General features: G+C 41.9%; 1 protein-coding gene across 2 annotated transcripts in view; it reads left to right on the forward strand.

Annotated features, from left to right (window-relative positions):
• The window catches only part of PTPRO (protein tyrosine phosphatase receptor type O), a 277143-nt gene that overhangs the window by 249203 nt on the left and 10857 nt on the right, over nt 1-17083 (forward strand). For both annotated transcript variants that reach the window (XM_040235255.1, XM_040235256.1), the window contains 5 exons: nt 5591-5681; nt 8092-8168; nt 8977-9111; nt 9581-9703; nt 14925-15079. In XM_040235255.1, the coding sequence (XP_040091189.1) occupies nt 5591-5681; nt 8092-8168; nt 8977-9111; nt 9581-9703; nt 14925-15079 (581 nt within the window). The remainder of the gene's footprint in view (nt 1-5590; nt 5682-8091; nt 8169-8976; nt 9112-9580; nt 9704-14924; nt 15080-17083) is intronic.

A 17083-nucleotide genomic window follows, 5' to 3' on the forward strand; every position in this document is an offset into this window, starting at 1 on the left:
ATTTTCAAGACTGTATGCTTCAAACACAGCCAACACAACACAGACTGCCACTGGCTTCAGTCACTCTGTTAGTTTTCTAGGGGGCTGCCACAACAAATTACCATAATCTTGATTACTTCAAACAATAAAAATGTACTTTCTCAGTTCTAGAGGCCAGATGTCTAAAATTAAAGTACTAACAAGGCCATGCTCCCTCCAAAGCCTCAAGGGGAATATCTCTCTTTGTCTCTTCCAGCTTCTGGTGGACCCAGGCATCTTTGGCTTGTAGCTATATAGCTCTAATCAATGCCTTGATCCTCACATGGCTCTCTTCTTCTCTCTTTTATCTTATTTTGTTTTATTTTACTCTATTTTATTTAATGTTGGACATTGCCCCCATCTTTTTTTTTTTTTTTCTTGATCATGCCACATGGCATGTGGGACTTTACTTCTTCGACCAGGGATTGAACCCACATCCCCTGCATTAGAAGCCTGGAGTCTTAACCACTTGACCGCCAAGAAAGTCCCTCCTGGGGACACTTACCATTAGCTTCAGAACCCATCCAGATAATACAGAATGATCTTATCTTGTGATTCTTAATTACAACTGCAAAGACTCTTTCTTAACAAGTTTCCAATGTGGACATATCTTTGGAGGGATCAGATTTAGCCCATGATAGATGACTGAGTAACCTAGGAAAAAACCCACAATGATAAATTATATTAGAAACAAAACTGGCAAAAGAAAATTCAAAAATGATGTATGTGGGTTTCAGGCTATCACCTCATACTTTGCGTTCATGAAGATTTAAGCCACTGAACTTTCCATCTGGCTGGAAAGAAAATAACTGCAAAGCTACTGGGCTAGAAACTTAGTATTTAATTTCCTACCTAGTGACAGCCTAAATTACAAAAGATTGCAAGGTATTTTGTGTACCCTTGCCTTCCCTGCTTTGCTGCAATTTAACTTTGGCAATTTACATTTACAGTGTTCAGCCAATTAAACGTCTCTTATCAACTTAAGGCATTTATAGCGGGAAGGCAACACACAATTAAAGTTCTATCAGCTAGTCAGCTCCCATATGTGCTCTAGTGCTGACTGTCAATCTGTTTCCACAGTTTCTTTTCATACCGGAGGCCTTTTCCTGTGGTTGATCAGTCTGTCTGCAAAGTGAGGGCTTAGCAGAGAGAGTTGTACAGTTAGCACAAATGGCAAAGGAGGGAGAAATAATGGAGCCAGACAAAGCAAAACAAAGAATCCTAGCAGAAGCATTTCACAGTCATGATCAATAAGTGTTGCATTGATATTTACTAAGCTTAATCATTCCATATGATAGCCACCATATATCAGGGAGGTATGGAAAAATTATTAATCTTATCTTATACATAATTAAACTAACAACAGGTTACAGAGAATTAAACAATGAGAGAACTAGCTAACCTACTTTTTCAAGACCCTACAGTTTATAAGGGCTGCCCAGGTGGCTCAGTGGTAAGGAATCAGTCCGCCAATGCGGGAGACACAGATTCAATCTCTGGGTCAGGAAGATCCCCTGGCAGAGGAAAAAGGCAATCCACTCCAGCATTCTTGCCTGGAAAATCCCATGGATAGAGGAGCCTGGCAGGCTCCATGGGGTCACAAAGAGTTGGACATAACTGGGCATATATGCACACACTTTATAAGAGTTCCACCAAAATAAGCCAGGAATTTACATAAATAAATAAATTTATTTATATAACTTTATTTAAATGAAATAGATGAAAATGTAGACAGTTTTATCTATAAAGACACTCCCCAAAGGAGGTATGTTTCCAAAATGTTTTAAGCAAAGGAAGCATCATTTAAGTAAGCTTAGAGCTGCCAAAAGGAGGTAACCCCAAAATAACACTGGTTAGGTTGAAGTTTGCTAAAAATAGGTTTTGGTTCTTATAAGAATATTATCAGTCTTTGACAATCCTCTTTAAAATGGAAAAAAAGCAGTTATAAAGGAAAAATGACAAACTTCTGTTTGATGGCATTTGGCAAGCAAGGGTTTTAACTGAGATAGGAAAAACATCCAAATGTGTAAATTGAAGATCAAAGTCAGCACTGTTGGTCTTGAGATTGACTTCGACTTGGGCCAAGAGCTTGACATTTTGTGAGCTTGAAAAGTGAAAAATGATAAAAAATCAAAGGAAGAGAGAAATCTGGATAATCAAGTCAGTTCATCCATGCTGTCTACAGCTTGCTTTCCAGTTTCATTTACCACACAGCCTAAGCTACCGACAAACTTCTTTGTGGATGCAGCAGGATTCCCAAGAACTGGGTGTCTCCAATATTTGCTTTGCATGAGCACGTGAATCAAGACACTAAAGGCACACACATACACGCACACACAAAGTTTCCCTGTTCAATCTCTCAAAACATGATCAAATGTCTCCAGCTCTTCTCAAAAGTCTTTCAAAGGTGCTCCAAAATTCCTTTCCCTGAAAAGTATACCTCCAGCTTCTGATTCTTTGAAGTAATTGGGAGGAATCATGAAGAGTAGCATCCCATGCTGGCTCAGTCGCTTCAGTTGTGTCCATTCTTTGCGACCCGATGGACTATAGCCCCCCAGGCTCCTCTGTCCACGTGACCCTCCAGGTGAGAATACTGGAGTGAGTTGTCATGGCCTCTTCCAGGGAGTCTTCCCAATCCAGGGATTAAACTTGTATCTCCTGCGTCTCCTGCATTGTAGGCAGATTCTTTACCACTGAGCCACTGGGGAAGCCCCAGCATCCCATATAAGTAAAAAAAATTACCAGCAAGTGGTGTCTATACTTCTTCACTTAATAGTCTTTTAGAAAAATGCATACTACCTAAGTAACCCCATTTTGTAGTTGGTTACATAGACATATGGTTATATAATATTGCCTTCAGATTTGTACGTGATCTGCTGCATTGGTTATGCACTGCACAACTCCAGGGAGCACCATTCTTGTAGACCACAGCATAACAGATGCCTCTGGGGAAATTCAGGTAGTCTGACTCCAACCCCTTGTTTCCTTCCACACATAACTTAGCAGCTCAGAAACCCCCTTTTCCAGTAATGTAGACTTTCTGAGGTATGTTGGTTGTCTGTTTATATAAAAATTGCTGTAACAATGCAGTTTCTGATAACAGAATTTATAATAGTCCTGATACACACAAGCAAATATTTGAATGTTCCTATTTTCATGGAAGGGTTAGCCCACCCACTACTGCTCCATCCTTATTTTGCAGTTTCATTACCAGATTTTTGCAGTTTCATTACCAGATTTCTTTGTTGCTGTTCAGCCGCTCAGTTGTGTCTGACTCTTTGTGACCCCATGGACTGCGGCACTCCAGGCTTCCCTGACCTTCACCATCTCCCAGAGCTTGCTCAAACTTATGTCCATTGAGTTGGTGATGCCATCCACCCATCTCATCCTCTGTTGTCCCCTTCTCCTCCTGCCTTCAATCTTTCCCAGCATCAGGATCTTTTCTAGTGAGTTGGCTCTTCACATTAGGTGGCCAAAGAATTGGAGCTTCAGCTTCAGCATCAGTCCTTCCAGTGATTTGAAGTAATAATTGGGAGGATTGATTTCCTTTAGGTTGGACTGGTTGGATCTCCTTGCAGTCCAAGGGACTCTCAAGAGTCTTCTCCAACACCACAGTTCAAAAGCATCAGTTCCTTGGAGCTAAGCCTTCTTTATGGTCCAACTCTCACATCCATACATGACTACTGGGAAAACCATAGCTTTGACTATATGGGCCTTTTGTTGGCCAAGAAATGCCTCTGCATTTTAATACACTGTCCAGGTTTATCATAGCTTTTCTTCCAAGAAGCAAAAGTCTTTTAATTTCATAGTTTCAGTTATCATCTGCAGTGATTTTGGAGCCCAAGAAAATAAAGTCTGTCACTGTTTCCATTGTTTCCCCATCTATTTGCCATGAAGTGATAAGACTGGATGCCATAATCTTAGTTTTCTGAATGTTGAGTTTTAAGCCAGCTTGTTCACTCTCCTCTTTCACTTTCATCAAGAGGCTCTTTAGTTCCTCTTCACTTACTTTATGCCATAAGGGTGGTGTCTTCTGCATATCTGAGGTTATTGATATTTCTCCCAGCAATCTTGATTGCAGCCTGTGCTTCATCCAGCCCAGCGTTTCTCATGATGTACCCTGCATGTAATTTAAATAAACAGGTTGACAATATACAGCCTTGACTTACTCCTTTCTCAATTTGGAACCAGTCTGTTGTTCCACTTCTGGTTCTAACTGTTTCTTCTTGACCTCCATACAGGTTTCTCAAGAGGCAGGTCAGGTGGTCTGGTATTCCCATCTCTTTAAGAATTTCCACAGTTTGTTGTGATCCACCTAGTTAAAGGCTTTAGCATAGTCAATGAAGCAGAAGTAGATGTTTTTCTGGAATTCTCTTGCTCTTTCTATGATCCAACAGATCTTAGAACAGACAGACTTCTAGTGACTGTCAACCCAATATCTTGTAACATGGAGAGTGTTCCATACTTTTTGTTCCTCACTCTCTCCTTTATTACACTTTCTTGAAAGTTCATTGTTTATAGGAGAAATACCTACAATTTCTCATAGAATATGAAATATTTTTGCAAACTGCATAAATTTCATGTTTCCTGTATCTCCTGAAAACTCTGAAACATACCTGTTTTCAACTCTTCCACACCCTGAGAGTGTACACTCAATTTTTACCTTCTCTCAGGGATCACCTAGCTATCCAAGGTATTTATGTATTACATTAGTTAGCCACTACTGCAGTAAAACTACATAAGAAATGACCTCAAAATCTCGGTGACCTACAACACTTATTTTTCTCACTCGTGGGGCTGGGGAACAGCTGAGATGGTTCTGCTTCAGGCTGTGAGTCAGGGTCAGGTCTGTTCCCTGTGGTTTCTCATCCTGGGATCAGCAGTTTCTCTGGGCACATTCTTTTCCACCATATGGCAGAAGCCCAAGCAAGCAAATCAAGCTGAGCAAACGCATTTAAAGCTTCAGATTGGACATGAGTTCCACCCAACTTCATTGGCCCAAAGCCAGGTGACAGCAGTAGAATGGAGAAGTACACTCTGTTTCAAAAGGGAGCCAAAAGAAAAGTGAAAGTGTTAGTCACTCAGTTGTGTCTGCTCTCTGTGACCCCATGGACTATAACCCACCAGACTCCTCTGTCCATGGGATTCTCCAGCAAGAATACTGGAGTAGGTTGCCATTTCCTCTTCCAGGGGGTATTCCAGACCCAGGAATGAAACCTGGGTCTCCTGCATTGCAGGCAGATTCTCTACCATCTGAGCCACCAGGGAAGCCCCTGCAACATCATAAGGCAAAGGGGTGTGATCACTGTGGTCGTTCTATTAGAGGCAGGAAGTGAAAAATAATCCACTATGAGCAGTGAACCAGTGTAGACAATAATCCAGTTCCACAGGAGTGGGATTGCTGGATTATGTGGTAATTCTGTTTTGAGTTTTTAAGGAAACTCTATACTGTACAACATACTGGCTACACTTTTCCACTCTAACTTTTAATATTTTTCTTCTTATTCTCTGCAAATGACTTCTATCAAATAATCCCTCTGATGGAATCTTAAATGTTTTCTGTCATTTACAGGAATTGAAGTTGATTGGACTGGATATTCCACACTTCGCTGCAGACCTTCCACTGAACCGATGTAAAAATCGTTATACAAACATCCTACCATGTAAGACGGTCAATAATGCTGATCGCGCTCCCGTCTTCCAAAGGCTGAGGGGCTGTTGTGGCAGATCAATCAGTTTCACCACCCTCTAGCCAGGCCAGGAATGATCTGTATCCTCAAGGCCATGTTTGCAATTGCCTTGATTGCATTGGTGCTTTGATATCATTAGATCTTGTTGTGTGTAGGAAGATTTAATTATCATGCTTTTAAACGAATTGTATCTGAACAGAAAAAAACTGACCCTTTGACCCTTTGGAGATCAAAACATCTTAGCCAAATAAGGGATAAGATAAATTGTGCTCATAACCTATTTTCAGTCAATTCATTGACAGTTCAGTTCAGTTCAGTTCAGTTCAGTCGCTCAGTCGTGTCCGACTCTTTGCGACCCCATGAATCGCAGCACGCCAGGCCTCCGTGTCCATCACCATCTCCCGGAGTTCACTCAGACTCACGTCCATCGAGTCCGTGATGCCATCCAGCCATCTCATCCTCTGTCGTCCCCTGCTCCTCCTGCCCCCAATCCCTCCCAGCATCAGAGTCTTTTCCAATGGAAGGAGGCAAATAGAAAGGAAATGCAAGGTGTGAAAAAGCCTCCTTTCTTAATTCTGGCAAGTTCTGCTGTTCCTTATTATTTTGCAATAAAAGCAACATTCAAAGAAAAAGTAACACAAAGTACTTAATAGGACCATTAAAACACATTCTAATATAAATTTAACATTCTATTCTGCTACACTCTAGTGGGGGCTGGGAACGAAGGGAAAAGTGCAAACCTTTACAAAGCACCTTCATAAGGGTTTTTGACAAAATTAGGTAGGATTAATATTATTAGGAGCTTCCCTGGTGGCTCAGTGGTAAAGAATCTGCCTGCAATGCAGGAGGTGCTGGAGCTGCAGGTTCGATCCTGGGGTCAGGAAGATCCCCTGGAAGAGGGCATGACAACCCACTCCAGTATTCTTGCCTGGAGAATCCCATGGACAGAGGAGCCTGGAAGGCTGCATAGTCCATAGGGTTACACAGAGAATCAGACAAGACTGAAGCGACTTAGCACAGCACAGCACAATACTATCATATAACACTTTACATCTGTATGCATTTCAGGATTTATTATCTTCATTTGAAGTCCATTTACAAGAAGCCCATCAACACCATCTTCTTTTCTCTAGGCTTCCCAGAGGCAGTGAATTCTCTGGATACCCCTGAAAGTGAAAGTTGCTCAGTAATGTCCGACTCTTTGCTACTTCACAGACTGTGGAATTCCCCAGGCCAGATTGCTGGAGTGGGTAGCCTTTCCCTTCTCCAGGGCATCTTCCCAACCCAGGGACCAAACCCAGGTCTCCTGCATTGGGGGTGGGTTCTTTACCAGCTGAGCCACAAGGGAAGCCCAGAATACTGGAGTGGGTAGCCTATCCCTTCTCCAGTGGATCTTCCCAACCCCAATCAAACAGGGGTCCTCTGCGTTACACGCAGATTCTTTACCAACTGAGCTATCAGGGAAGACTTGAGTGAAATGGAAAGCCTAGGTTTAGGTTACATTCGATAGCCTTCACACAACCCACCAGATATTTTAGTTCCTGTACATATTCCACAATTCCCTGCAAAATCTAGAGACCACTCTTTTAAGAACAGGAGGGCTGGTGGAGAGGAAATAGTGGTTGGGAGATATTTATATATTTATTTAAACAAGAAACTAAGATTGAGATATGGCTAAAATATAAAGCTAAAATAAACTTTATCTGCCTACTCTATCACTGACCAATTTAACTTGATTTGGGGTACAAATATTGAGTACAGAATTGTCTTGACAAGTCTTCGTTATACTCTGAATGTTTTTCTTTTTTTCTCTTTTGTTTTTTATCTGTTAATCCCAAGCTCCTAATTTATCCCCCATCCCCCCCCCCATCGCCGACTCATTTCCCCTTTGGTAACCATAAACTTATTTTCTATATCTGTGAGTCCATTTCTGTGTTATAAATAAGTTCATAGGCATCTTTTCTTTTAGATTCTACATAGAAGTGATATACGATATTTGTCTTTTTTTGTCTGACTTACTTCACTTAGTATGGTCATCCCTCGTCCATCTAAGTTGCTGCAAATGGAATTATTTCATTCTTTTTTTTGCCTGAGTGACATTCCATTGTGTATGTTCGCCACATCTTCTTTCTCCGTTCATCTGTTGATAGCCACTGAGGTTGTCTCCATGTCTTGGCTACTGTTGTCGTGCTGCACTGAACATTAGGGTGCAAGCATCTTTTCAAATTAAACTTTTCATCTTTTCCAGATATATGCCCAGGATGGGATTGCTGGATCATATAGTTACTCTATGTTTAGTTTTTAAGGACCTTCCATACTATTCTTCATAGTAACTGCACCCTTCTGCTGTGACGTTTAATATTTTTCTCCTTCTTCCTTACAGATGACTTTAGCCGAGTGAGATTGATCTCCATGAATGAAGAAGAAGGTGCAGACTACATCAATGCCAACTACATTCCTGTAAGTAAAAAAAAATAAATAAATAAAAATTCTTAAATCAGGCCTCCAAAAACTAACAAACAAACAAAACCAGGCATCCAAATTCTACCCCAGCCAGAGGAAGACTATTATAGCTGCAGAGATGAGTCGAACAGTTCAATAGAGAGTCATTCTTCACAAAGCACTTCAACTATAAAGAACAGTTTCCATTATTCCATTTTAGAATAAAGAATGGTGGGGAGGGGGGAGCCCAGAGAATAATAATATTCAAATATCTTTGAAAATGACTAGTGGAAGTAGATAATAATACTAAAGATCTACTTTCCTATGCTTAAATTTCAGTGTCAGTCCCAACCTGTGCTTTTAAAATGAATCTGTATAGACACGTGGTTGTTATTGTAGAAAGGTGTGGGTGTGATTTTGTAACTTGCCAAGAAAAATGTTTAAAATCACACGGATTTTTGCAGTTAGCTACTATGACTGTCTCTTTAACAGAAAAAAAAGAGGAGAAAACATAATATAGGTGCATGATCCTTCACCAGGTTTATCCCCAGCAAATTCTCAGTCCCTTCTCATTTGTGTGGAACAGCAACTGGTGTTGATCTAAGGCTTTCCTGGTGGCTCAAATGGTAAAGACCTGGGTTTGATCCCTGGGTCAGGAAGATCCCCTGGAGAAGGGAATGGCTACCCACTCCAGTATTCTTGCCCAGAGAATTCCACAAACAGAGGAGCCTGGTGGGCTACAGTCCTTGAGGTTGCAAAGAGTTGGACATGACTGAGTGAGTTTCACTTTAGCTCCTTAAGAGACAACTTTGACTTTGTCTTCCAGGGGTACAATTTACCCCAGGAGTACATTGCCACACAGGGCCCACTGCCTGAAACCAGGAACGACTTTTGGAAGATGGTCCTGCAACAGAAGTCCCAGATTATTGTCATGCTCACTCAATGTAATGAGAAAAGGAGGGTGAGTACTTTCAATCCTTTGAAAGTAAAGGATTCAGACCCACTTAGCAGTAAAACCTGCCCCAGCCACTGCCAGAGAATGTGCTCACTGTCGGGGGGAAGGGAGGCTTAGGAGAGAGGGGACATATGAGTACCTGCGACTGATTCACGCTGCTTTATGGCTGAAGCCAATACCATATTCTAAAGCAATTATCCTCCAATTAAAAATTTTAAAAAAGGTGTGGGTGTAATTTTATAGGCTTCCCAAGAAAAATGTTTATGGGTTTATGCAGTTAGTTACTATGATGGCCCCTTTGATAGAAAAAAAGGAGAAAGCATTACATAAGTGTATGTTCGCCTTGCTTCATTCTTTATCCTCACAGTAATCCTATCCGATTCTTCAGAGGCGAGTCATTTGCTTTCTCTAAATGATCACTGACTGTTTCTTCCCCAGCCTGTTGGTCTTAAAAGGTTATGCTATTCCCCCTCAGGTGAAATGTGATCATTACTGGCCATTCACAGAAGAGCCCATAGCTTATGGCGACATCACGGTGGAGATGATGTCGGAGGAAGAGCAGGACGACTGGGCTTGTAGACGTTTCCGGATCAACTACGTAAGTCACAGAGCAGGGCTTCAGGGGCCATCCCCACGCTGAGGGAATCCCCAGGCTCAAGAAGCCCATCCTCCTTCATGGGAGCCTGTGAGTGCTTTAGACTTGGCGACACTGCTTCCTCCAAGAGAAAAATGCCACATACAGTGTGCTTGCTTCCCATCTCCCAGAGGGTGATGTGGATAAAATGCTTGGTCCAGACAGCAGGAGGACATGGAATCAGAAGGCTGCACTGTTCGGTCTCAGATTCACCCAGGGCAATAGAAGACACGGTGACCCATGGCTCACCAGCATGACTAAGGAAAGAAGTGTTGCCACTGCTTATACTGACTATGTATGAGTATAAGGAGGATATGCAAAATAAGCATATACTTACATTATAAATTCAAATGTAATTTTAGAGGTAGTGGTTTAGGTTTTGTTTGGTTTTGTTTCTTATTTCGTTGTAGTTTGGTTTTTATTATTTCAAAGGTACTTCTGGACCTTATCAATCATGGTTTCGTGGCTCTTTTGAAATGCTGTTGATTCCTGGTGATTAGGATGTCAGAAAAGTCTATTTTTCCTGAAGGCAGACTTTTGAGCTCAAGCTGAATGTTGGTGCACCAGGCTAGGTGCTGACATCAGTCTCAGTTGCTCTGGTTCCTTCTTTACGGATCCTTCACAGAGAGCAGTCCTAAAAATAGGAGGGAAGTTTTACTAGTGCTGTGTTCTCCAGTGGAGTGTGCTCTCTGTTGAAGACAAACAATAGGAAATGCCTCATTAAAACTCACTTCTCTGCTTAGAAACAACCTTTCCTCACAGTACGGGTCAGGGGATGAACAAAAAGAGGCTGCTTTGTGAAGCCTTTGCGCTAAGAATGAGTTTTGCCTTTTAAAAGTTGAAAAAAATTAAAGGAAGAATACTATTTCACAACAATTAATATATGGAAATTATCTAATTAAAATACCAATGTCCATAAGTAACATTTTATTGAAACATAGCCACAAACTTGTTTACTGATTTTCTATGACTATTTCTGTCCTACATCAGGCTTGAATAGTTGCAGCAGAGACTGTATGATCCACAGAATCCAAAATATCTGTCTGCCCTTTGCAGGAAATGCTTGCTGACCATTTAATATAGACAATGGAAAGAATGGTTTTTTGTTTCAATATAACATAAGCCCTCAAGAACTCACCATTTATTGATATTTACAAGAAACAAATCACTTCTTAACCGCTAGCAGTTAACAATGGCTTTAGCTGCATTAAGAATGTACGCAGATCCCAGTGTAACTGCCCCATGCTGTTCCATCTCTTTGAAATGCTCATCTCCTCCCTTTCTCTAAGAACATCCCTCCTCAGAGAGTCAGCTCAAATGTCATCTCTTTATCAAGCCTTCCCTAGTCTCAAGAAGTCTTCCCTTCTCCCTTTCCTCCCCTGCCCTAATCCCATGTGTATCACTCCATCACAGTGCACTATAAGTGGTCACAATTCTCTGATTTCCTGTCTGCCTCCTCCATGTGCTATGAGTTTCATATACAAGTATCCTGTTTTGATAATCCTTGTAGGGACTTCCCTGGTGATATAGTGGTTAGGACTTTACCATCCAATGGCAGGGGTGTGTGTCTCATCCTTGGTCGGGGAATTAAGATTCCACATGCTTCCAGGCCAAAAAAAAAACCAAAGCATAAAACAGAAGCAATATTGTAGCAAATTCAATGAAGATTTTAAAAACTGTCCATATCAAAAAAAAAATCTTAAAAAATAATAATCCTTTTAATCCAAATGGTTAGCCACTTAATAATCTTGTGAAATGAAAAAAAAAATCAGTGAATGGATGTTTTCAAAAGTAAGGGAGTATTAAGAAAACATCAACAGATTTAACCATCAGAGAAATATGTAACAATAGGAATTTTATTTGGACTCTGCTTTCTATCTTGGCCATGTCAACCAGAAAGCAGTGCAAACTGCTAGACAAATATAGAATAGATTTTTTGAATAGAATAAATCTTTCCCTAGGTTTTGCATATAGGAGAAAAAAATTGCAAAGTAAACATAAGGTATGTTCCCTTGACAGGAAAGAGTGACATCAATTATGGTGTGATTCATATTACACTTCTTGTCCTTGATCTTAAATGATGACCTTTCAATGACAAACGTGTGAAGGGCTTGAAGCAGACGAATAAAATGTTTAATGACAGAGTTTTCTGGAAATATTTTTATAGTCACAAGCATCTGGTCCCAGAGTGCCCCCTTTGGGCCATAAATATACAGAATCTAAGTTTTAAGCTCCTGCAATGAATACTAAGCTAAAGACTGTCATGCTATTGCTGATGAATAGATTTTTTTTTGCTTTTTTTTTCATTTTTGGCTTATACACTTCTTTATCTCCTCCATATTTCCATATGGAATCTTTCAGAGTAAAACCAGATAAAATTACCTAAATGAGAAAATCAGAGACATTTTGGAATGGCTAAGATGTAACCAGTAAGGTTTTCTCATTTAGTAAGAAAGGAGGAAAATGACTGTAACACACAATTTATCACTTTCCAGTACTTGAAACTTGGCATGAACTGAATAATAATTGGAAACTAAAAACCAGCAAAAACTGGTTTGTTCCCATTGACATGTGCCTTGCTATTCAGCTAACAGGAATCAGCCATCTGATGCAAAGACCTCTGCCTTGCAGCTACAAAGAGACAGACGACAGTTTAAAGAATTCCTATTTTTGAACCACTTGCATATTTTAGCTGGATACCTTGCCAGATCAACCAGAGGAGACTTTATATATATTCTATAGACATAAAGCTACAGATATAAGATTGTATATATTTATATATGTGCATGCATAGCCCACCGTGTACAAGTCTTATGCTCAGTCTACAATCCTCATCTGAAAAAAAGCATTTGCATGAACTTTTCTGGGCAACCACAGATATGTGGTGATGAAATATCCTTAAATCCTCCTGGTGTTGAGTAATTCATTCATTCTGCACAATTTATTCTGCTTGAGTTACCCTCTTGCCGTACTTCCTGAAGACAGCGGTGAAGCTGGCCAGTGTCTTTGCAGATTTCATGCTTCATGTATCCAAGACAAAGTCCTTGAACCTGTGCAGAGAGGGAGGCATTGAATGTAGCTGAGGATGTATGGCCTTAGGCCAAAGAGACAGTGGGTCTAGTTGAAGTGCTGATATATATATATATATATACACAAATATTATATTTTATTTATTCTTATTTATTTTTGTAATTTTACCTCACCCAAGACCACAGACTCTTTGAAATTCATTTCTGTTTAATACCTGAAAACCTAAACTTTATATCCAGACAAATTCTTCCAAATTACAATATAATATTCCATCTCCTGAATGGACTCAAGAGTCTTAGCAAGTTTGGGAGATGAAGGATGCATTAGATCTTTGTGAGGCTTGGATTTGAAATATTTCTGGTAGTTGATAACAAGAGCAGAATAAAACTGTATGCTTATAAGGTAGTAGGGGGCTAAAGCAAGCAATTCTTGAAGGACATATATCCTAGTTGTTATTTACTCAGGTCAGAGAGAATAATAATATGTTTGGTGTATGGGTTCATATGAATAGGAAAATATAGAAAATATCCATTTATTTTGATTCCCAGAACCACTCACTGAAACGCACTGTGCTGGGGACTTCCCTGGTGGTCCAGCAGGTTAAGACTCTGTGCTTCTACTGCAGGGGCACAGCTTCTATACCTGGCCGGGGAACTAAGGTCCCTGCATGCTGCCCAACTCGGTCAAATAAATAAATAAATAAAAGGAGAATGTTTAAAAATAATAACAATTTTAAGAAAAGATATGCACTGAGCTGGATGAGAACAAGTGGTAGTAATTACGTAGCAGTAGTGATGAGGCTATCTACCAGAAACCACCCTTCACAGACACGTTCACACTTAATTCTCACAACAACCCTTGTTAAAAGTATTATGAGACCCTCTTCAAGTAAGAGAACACTGGTGTTCAGTGAGTGCATCTTGTGTTAGGTCCCCTAGTATCAGAACCCAAGACAGGCATTGTCACACATAGGGTTTTTTGAAAGCGTAGTATACAAGAAAAGGGAAGCAGGAGAGGACAAGAGAGTTGTCTTAGCCCGACATTTTGCTCCCTGGTGGAGGATCCTGCAGTCCATAGGGTCGCTAAGAGTCGGACACGATTGAGCGACTTCACTTTGATTTTTCACCTTCATGCATTGGAGAAGGAAATGGCAACCCACCCCAGTGTTCTTTCCTGGAGAATCCCAGGGACGGGGGAGCCTGGTGAGTTGCTGTCTATGGGGTCGCATAGAGTCGGACACGACTGAAGCGACTCAGCAGCAGCAGCATCCATCACAAAGGGGCTTCCCTGGTGGCTCAGTCGATAAAGGATTGGCCTGCAGTGTGGGAGACCCAGGTTCGATCCCTGGGTTGGGAAGATCCACTGAGAAGGAAATGGTGACCCACTCCAGTATCTTTGCCTGGAAACTCTCATGGACAAAGGAGCCTGATGGGCTGCAGACCATGGGGTCACAAAGAGTTAGGCATGACTGAGCAACTAACACTTAACTTATTTATCAGTCACAAAAGGAAAAGGGGGCGGCAGAGGATAAGATAGTTACATAGTATTATTGACTCCATGGACATGAGTTTGAACAAACTCCAGGAGAGAGTGAAGAACAGGAGAGTCTGGCGTGCTGTGGTCCATGGGTAACAAAGAGTCAGACTTAGTGACTGAATAATAACAACATCCATCACTCAATCACTGTGGCCTGCCCTCAGCCTGGGAACCTGATCTCTTAGGCCCTTCCCAGCAGGCAGCTCCCTTTAGTGGGAGACAGCTGTGAGGGATGGGGCTGCAGCCAGATGCTTCTAGCAGCACCAGGGAGACAGAATGGATCACCTGGCCACCAACCGCATCTTCAAGTGTTTAATTCATTGCCCAGAACTGATGTAACTTCTGAATGGCAGAACGAGGATGCAAACCCTGATTTGCTTAAGCTCTTATCATGACCCAGGCATGGATTAGCCTATTTATCCTACTGTTTGAAGCTTTATACAATTAGTATTTGTTTTTCTCAGGGCCTGCTTTGAGCCGGACACATTGCTGAGAGCTAGAAAGGGAGGTGTGCTAACTGGGAGTGGAATGCAGCCTTCCCATCACTCAAGAGCTGCCATGGAGGCCTGAGCCATCCTGACTGTGGACTGAGAGATTAATGCTTGTTTTTCTCCCAAAGGCTGACGAGACGCAGGATGTGATGCATTTTAACTACACTGCGTGGCCCGATCACGGGGTGCCCACAGCCAATGCTGCAGAAAGCATCCTACAGTTTGTACACAAGGTCCGACAGCAGGCTATGAGGAGCAAAGGCCCCATGATCGTGCACTGCAGGTAACCTCCTCAAAGGTGCTGGCTGTTAGAAATCATGGAAGGAATTGCCCATCATTCCATAAATCTCTGATCAGATTGAATTAACTGGTCAATGAGTTATAATTTTAAAAAATTTATATGGTGGAGAGAGATGGGAGGGGCATTCAGGATAGGGGAGACACATGTATGCCTGTGGCTGGTTCATGTTGATGTATGGCAGAAACCATCACAATATTGTAATTATCCTCCAGTTAAAAAAATAATTTTAAAAAATTAAAAAAATTATGATGAACAGTCTTACTAAATACATGATTTACATATCATATGGCTATCTTAGGGCTTCCCAGGTGGCTCAGAAGTAAAGAACACACCTGCCAATGCAGGAGACACAAATTTGATCCCTGAGTTGGGAAGAGCCCCTGGGGAAGGAAATGGCAACCCACTCCAGTATTCTAGCCTGGAAAATTCCACGGACAGAGGAGCCCGGCGGGCTGTAGTTCATGGGGTCACAAAAGAGGCATATACAGCTTAGCAACTAAAAAACAACAACATTGTTTATCAGAGGTAGCAATGAGACAAAGGTGACAGAGGAGGCATTGGTAGCCAGTAAGCCTGGATCTAACACTTTGGGCTTTGTGAGCTAGAATGACTAAGTGTGTGTGTGTGTATGTGTGTGTCAGGTGGAGGGGTGGGGGGTGGGGGGTGGTAGTGGTAGTATGTGTCTCCTTGGAAAGAAAAATGCTCCATAAGCTACCAAGTTTCTGACTAGGGAGGCTGCACTTGCTCTCAGTCATTCCCAGGCCAAAAAGCTTTGCTTCACAGGATAAGGTTACCTAGTCTCAACATGCTTCCTTCCAAGAGCAGAAAATAAAGCTGCTCAACCCTGGTCAAACACGTGGCCTCCTTTCATGCAGGGAGCGGGTACAGTTCTGGATGTGGCTTCATGAGTGTTCCCCCAGGCCCAGAAACATTCTAACTGAGAAGATAAGAGGGAAGAGTTGCCTGGTAGAAAAAGCAAATCAGGGCTCTGAATTTGTGGTTTTTCATGTTGGATTTCTCTCCCAGCAAATCTCACAAGTAGATTGCTTTTGATTGCTTTTCATTTCCTTTTTCTCCTGTGTGCATGTGCATATGTTGTGAGTCACGTCCAACTCTTTGCGACCCCCATGGACTATAGCCCACCAGGCTCCCCTATCCATGGACTTTCCCTCAAGAATACTAGAGTGGGTTGCCCTTTCCTTCTCTAGGCGGATCCTCCTGACCCAAGGATCAAACCTGCATCTCCTGCCTTAGCAGGTGGATTCTTTACCATCTGAGCCACCAGAGAAGCCCTTTCTTTTTCTCGTTATTTCCTCATAATTCAGAGTTCAGAGTCAGCTGGCACTTCAGCCTGTGATGATTGGAAGGAAAGGAGAGCTGAGTTTATCTATAACACTGGGGACTGTGGTGATGAACTGGTTCGCCTGAATCACTCCACTTCCCTCTATACTCAGAGTCCTGGGACTTGGGGACTGAAAGATACTGAATCCAAATATTAAATCTGATTTTGGGGCAATTATCTCAAAGATCCCTGGGTGCCTGAAGCGGACCAGCACCCACTAGCAGGGCAGACACGCCCTAAGGAAGGTCTGAGACAGTAAACTTGACCTAGGGCTGGACGGCCCCCGCGCTAGAGCTAGAGTGTGGGCATCTCAGCTCGACTTTAAAGTTGGACAGGAGGGTTTAACTCTGAGGCTCCTCAGAAGGCTGGAATTGTTTACAGGTATCAGCTTCTTGGGCTTCCCTGGTGGCTCAGTGGTAAAGAACCCACCTGCCAAAGCAGGACACATGGGTTCAATTCCTGGGTCGGGAAGATGTTCTGGAGGAAGAAACAACCACCCACTTCAGTATTGTTATCTGGGAAATCCCATGGAGAGAGGAGCCTGGCGGGCTACAGTCCATGGGGTTGCAAAAGAGTTGGACACGACTTAGCGACTAAACAACAACAAGATCATCTCCTTGAGGGCTAGTTCTTGCCTAGTTCCT

The sequence above is a fragment of the Oryx dammah genome, unplaced genomic scaffold (genome assembly GCF_014754425.2).
Source record: "Oryx dammah isolate SB20612 unplaced genomic scaffold, SCBI_Odam_1.1 HiC_scaffold_29, whole genome shotgun sequence".
NCBI classification, from domain to species: domain Eukaryota; kingdom Metazoa; phylum Chordata; class Mammalia; order Artiodactyla; family Bovidae; genus Oryx; species Oryx dammah.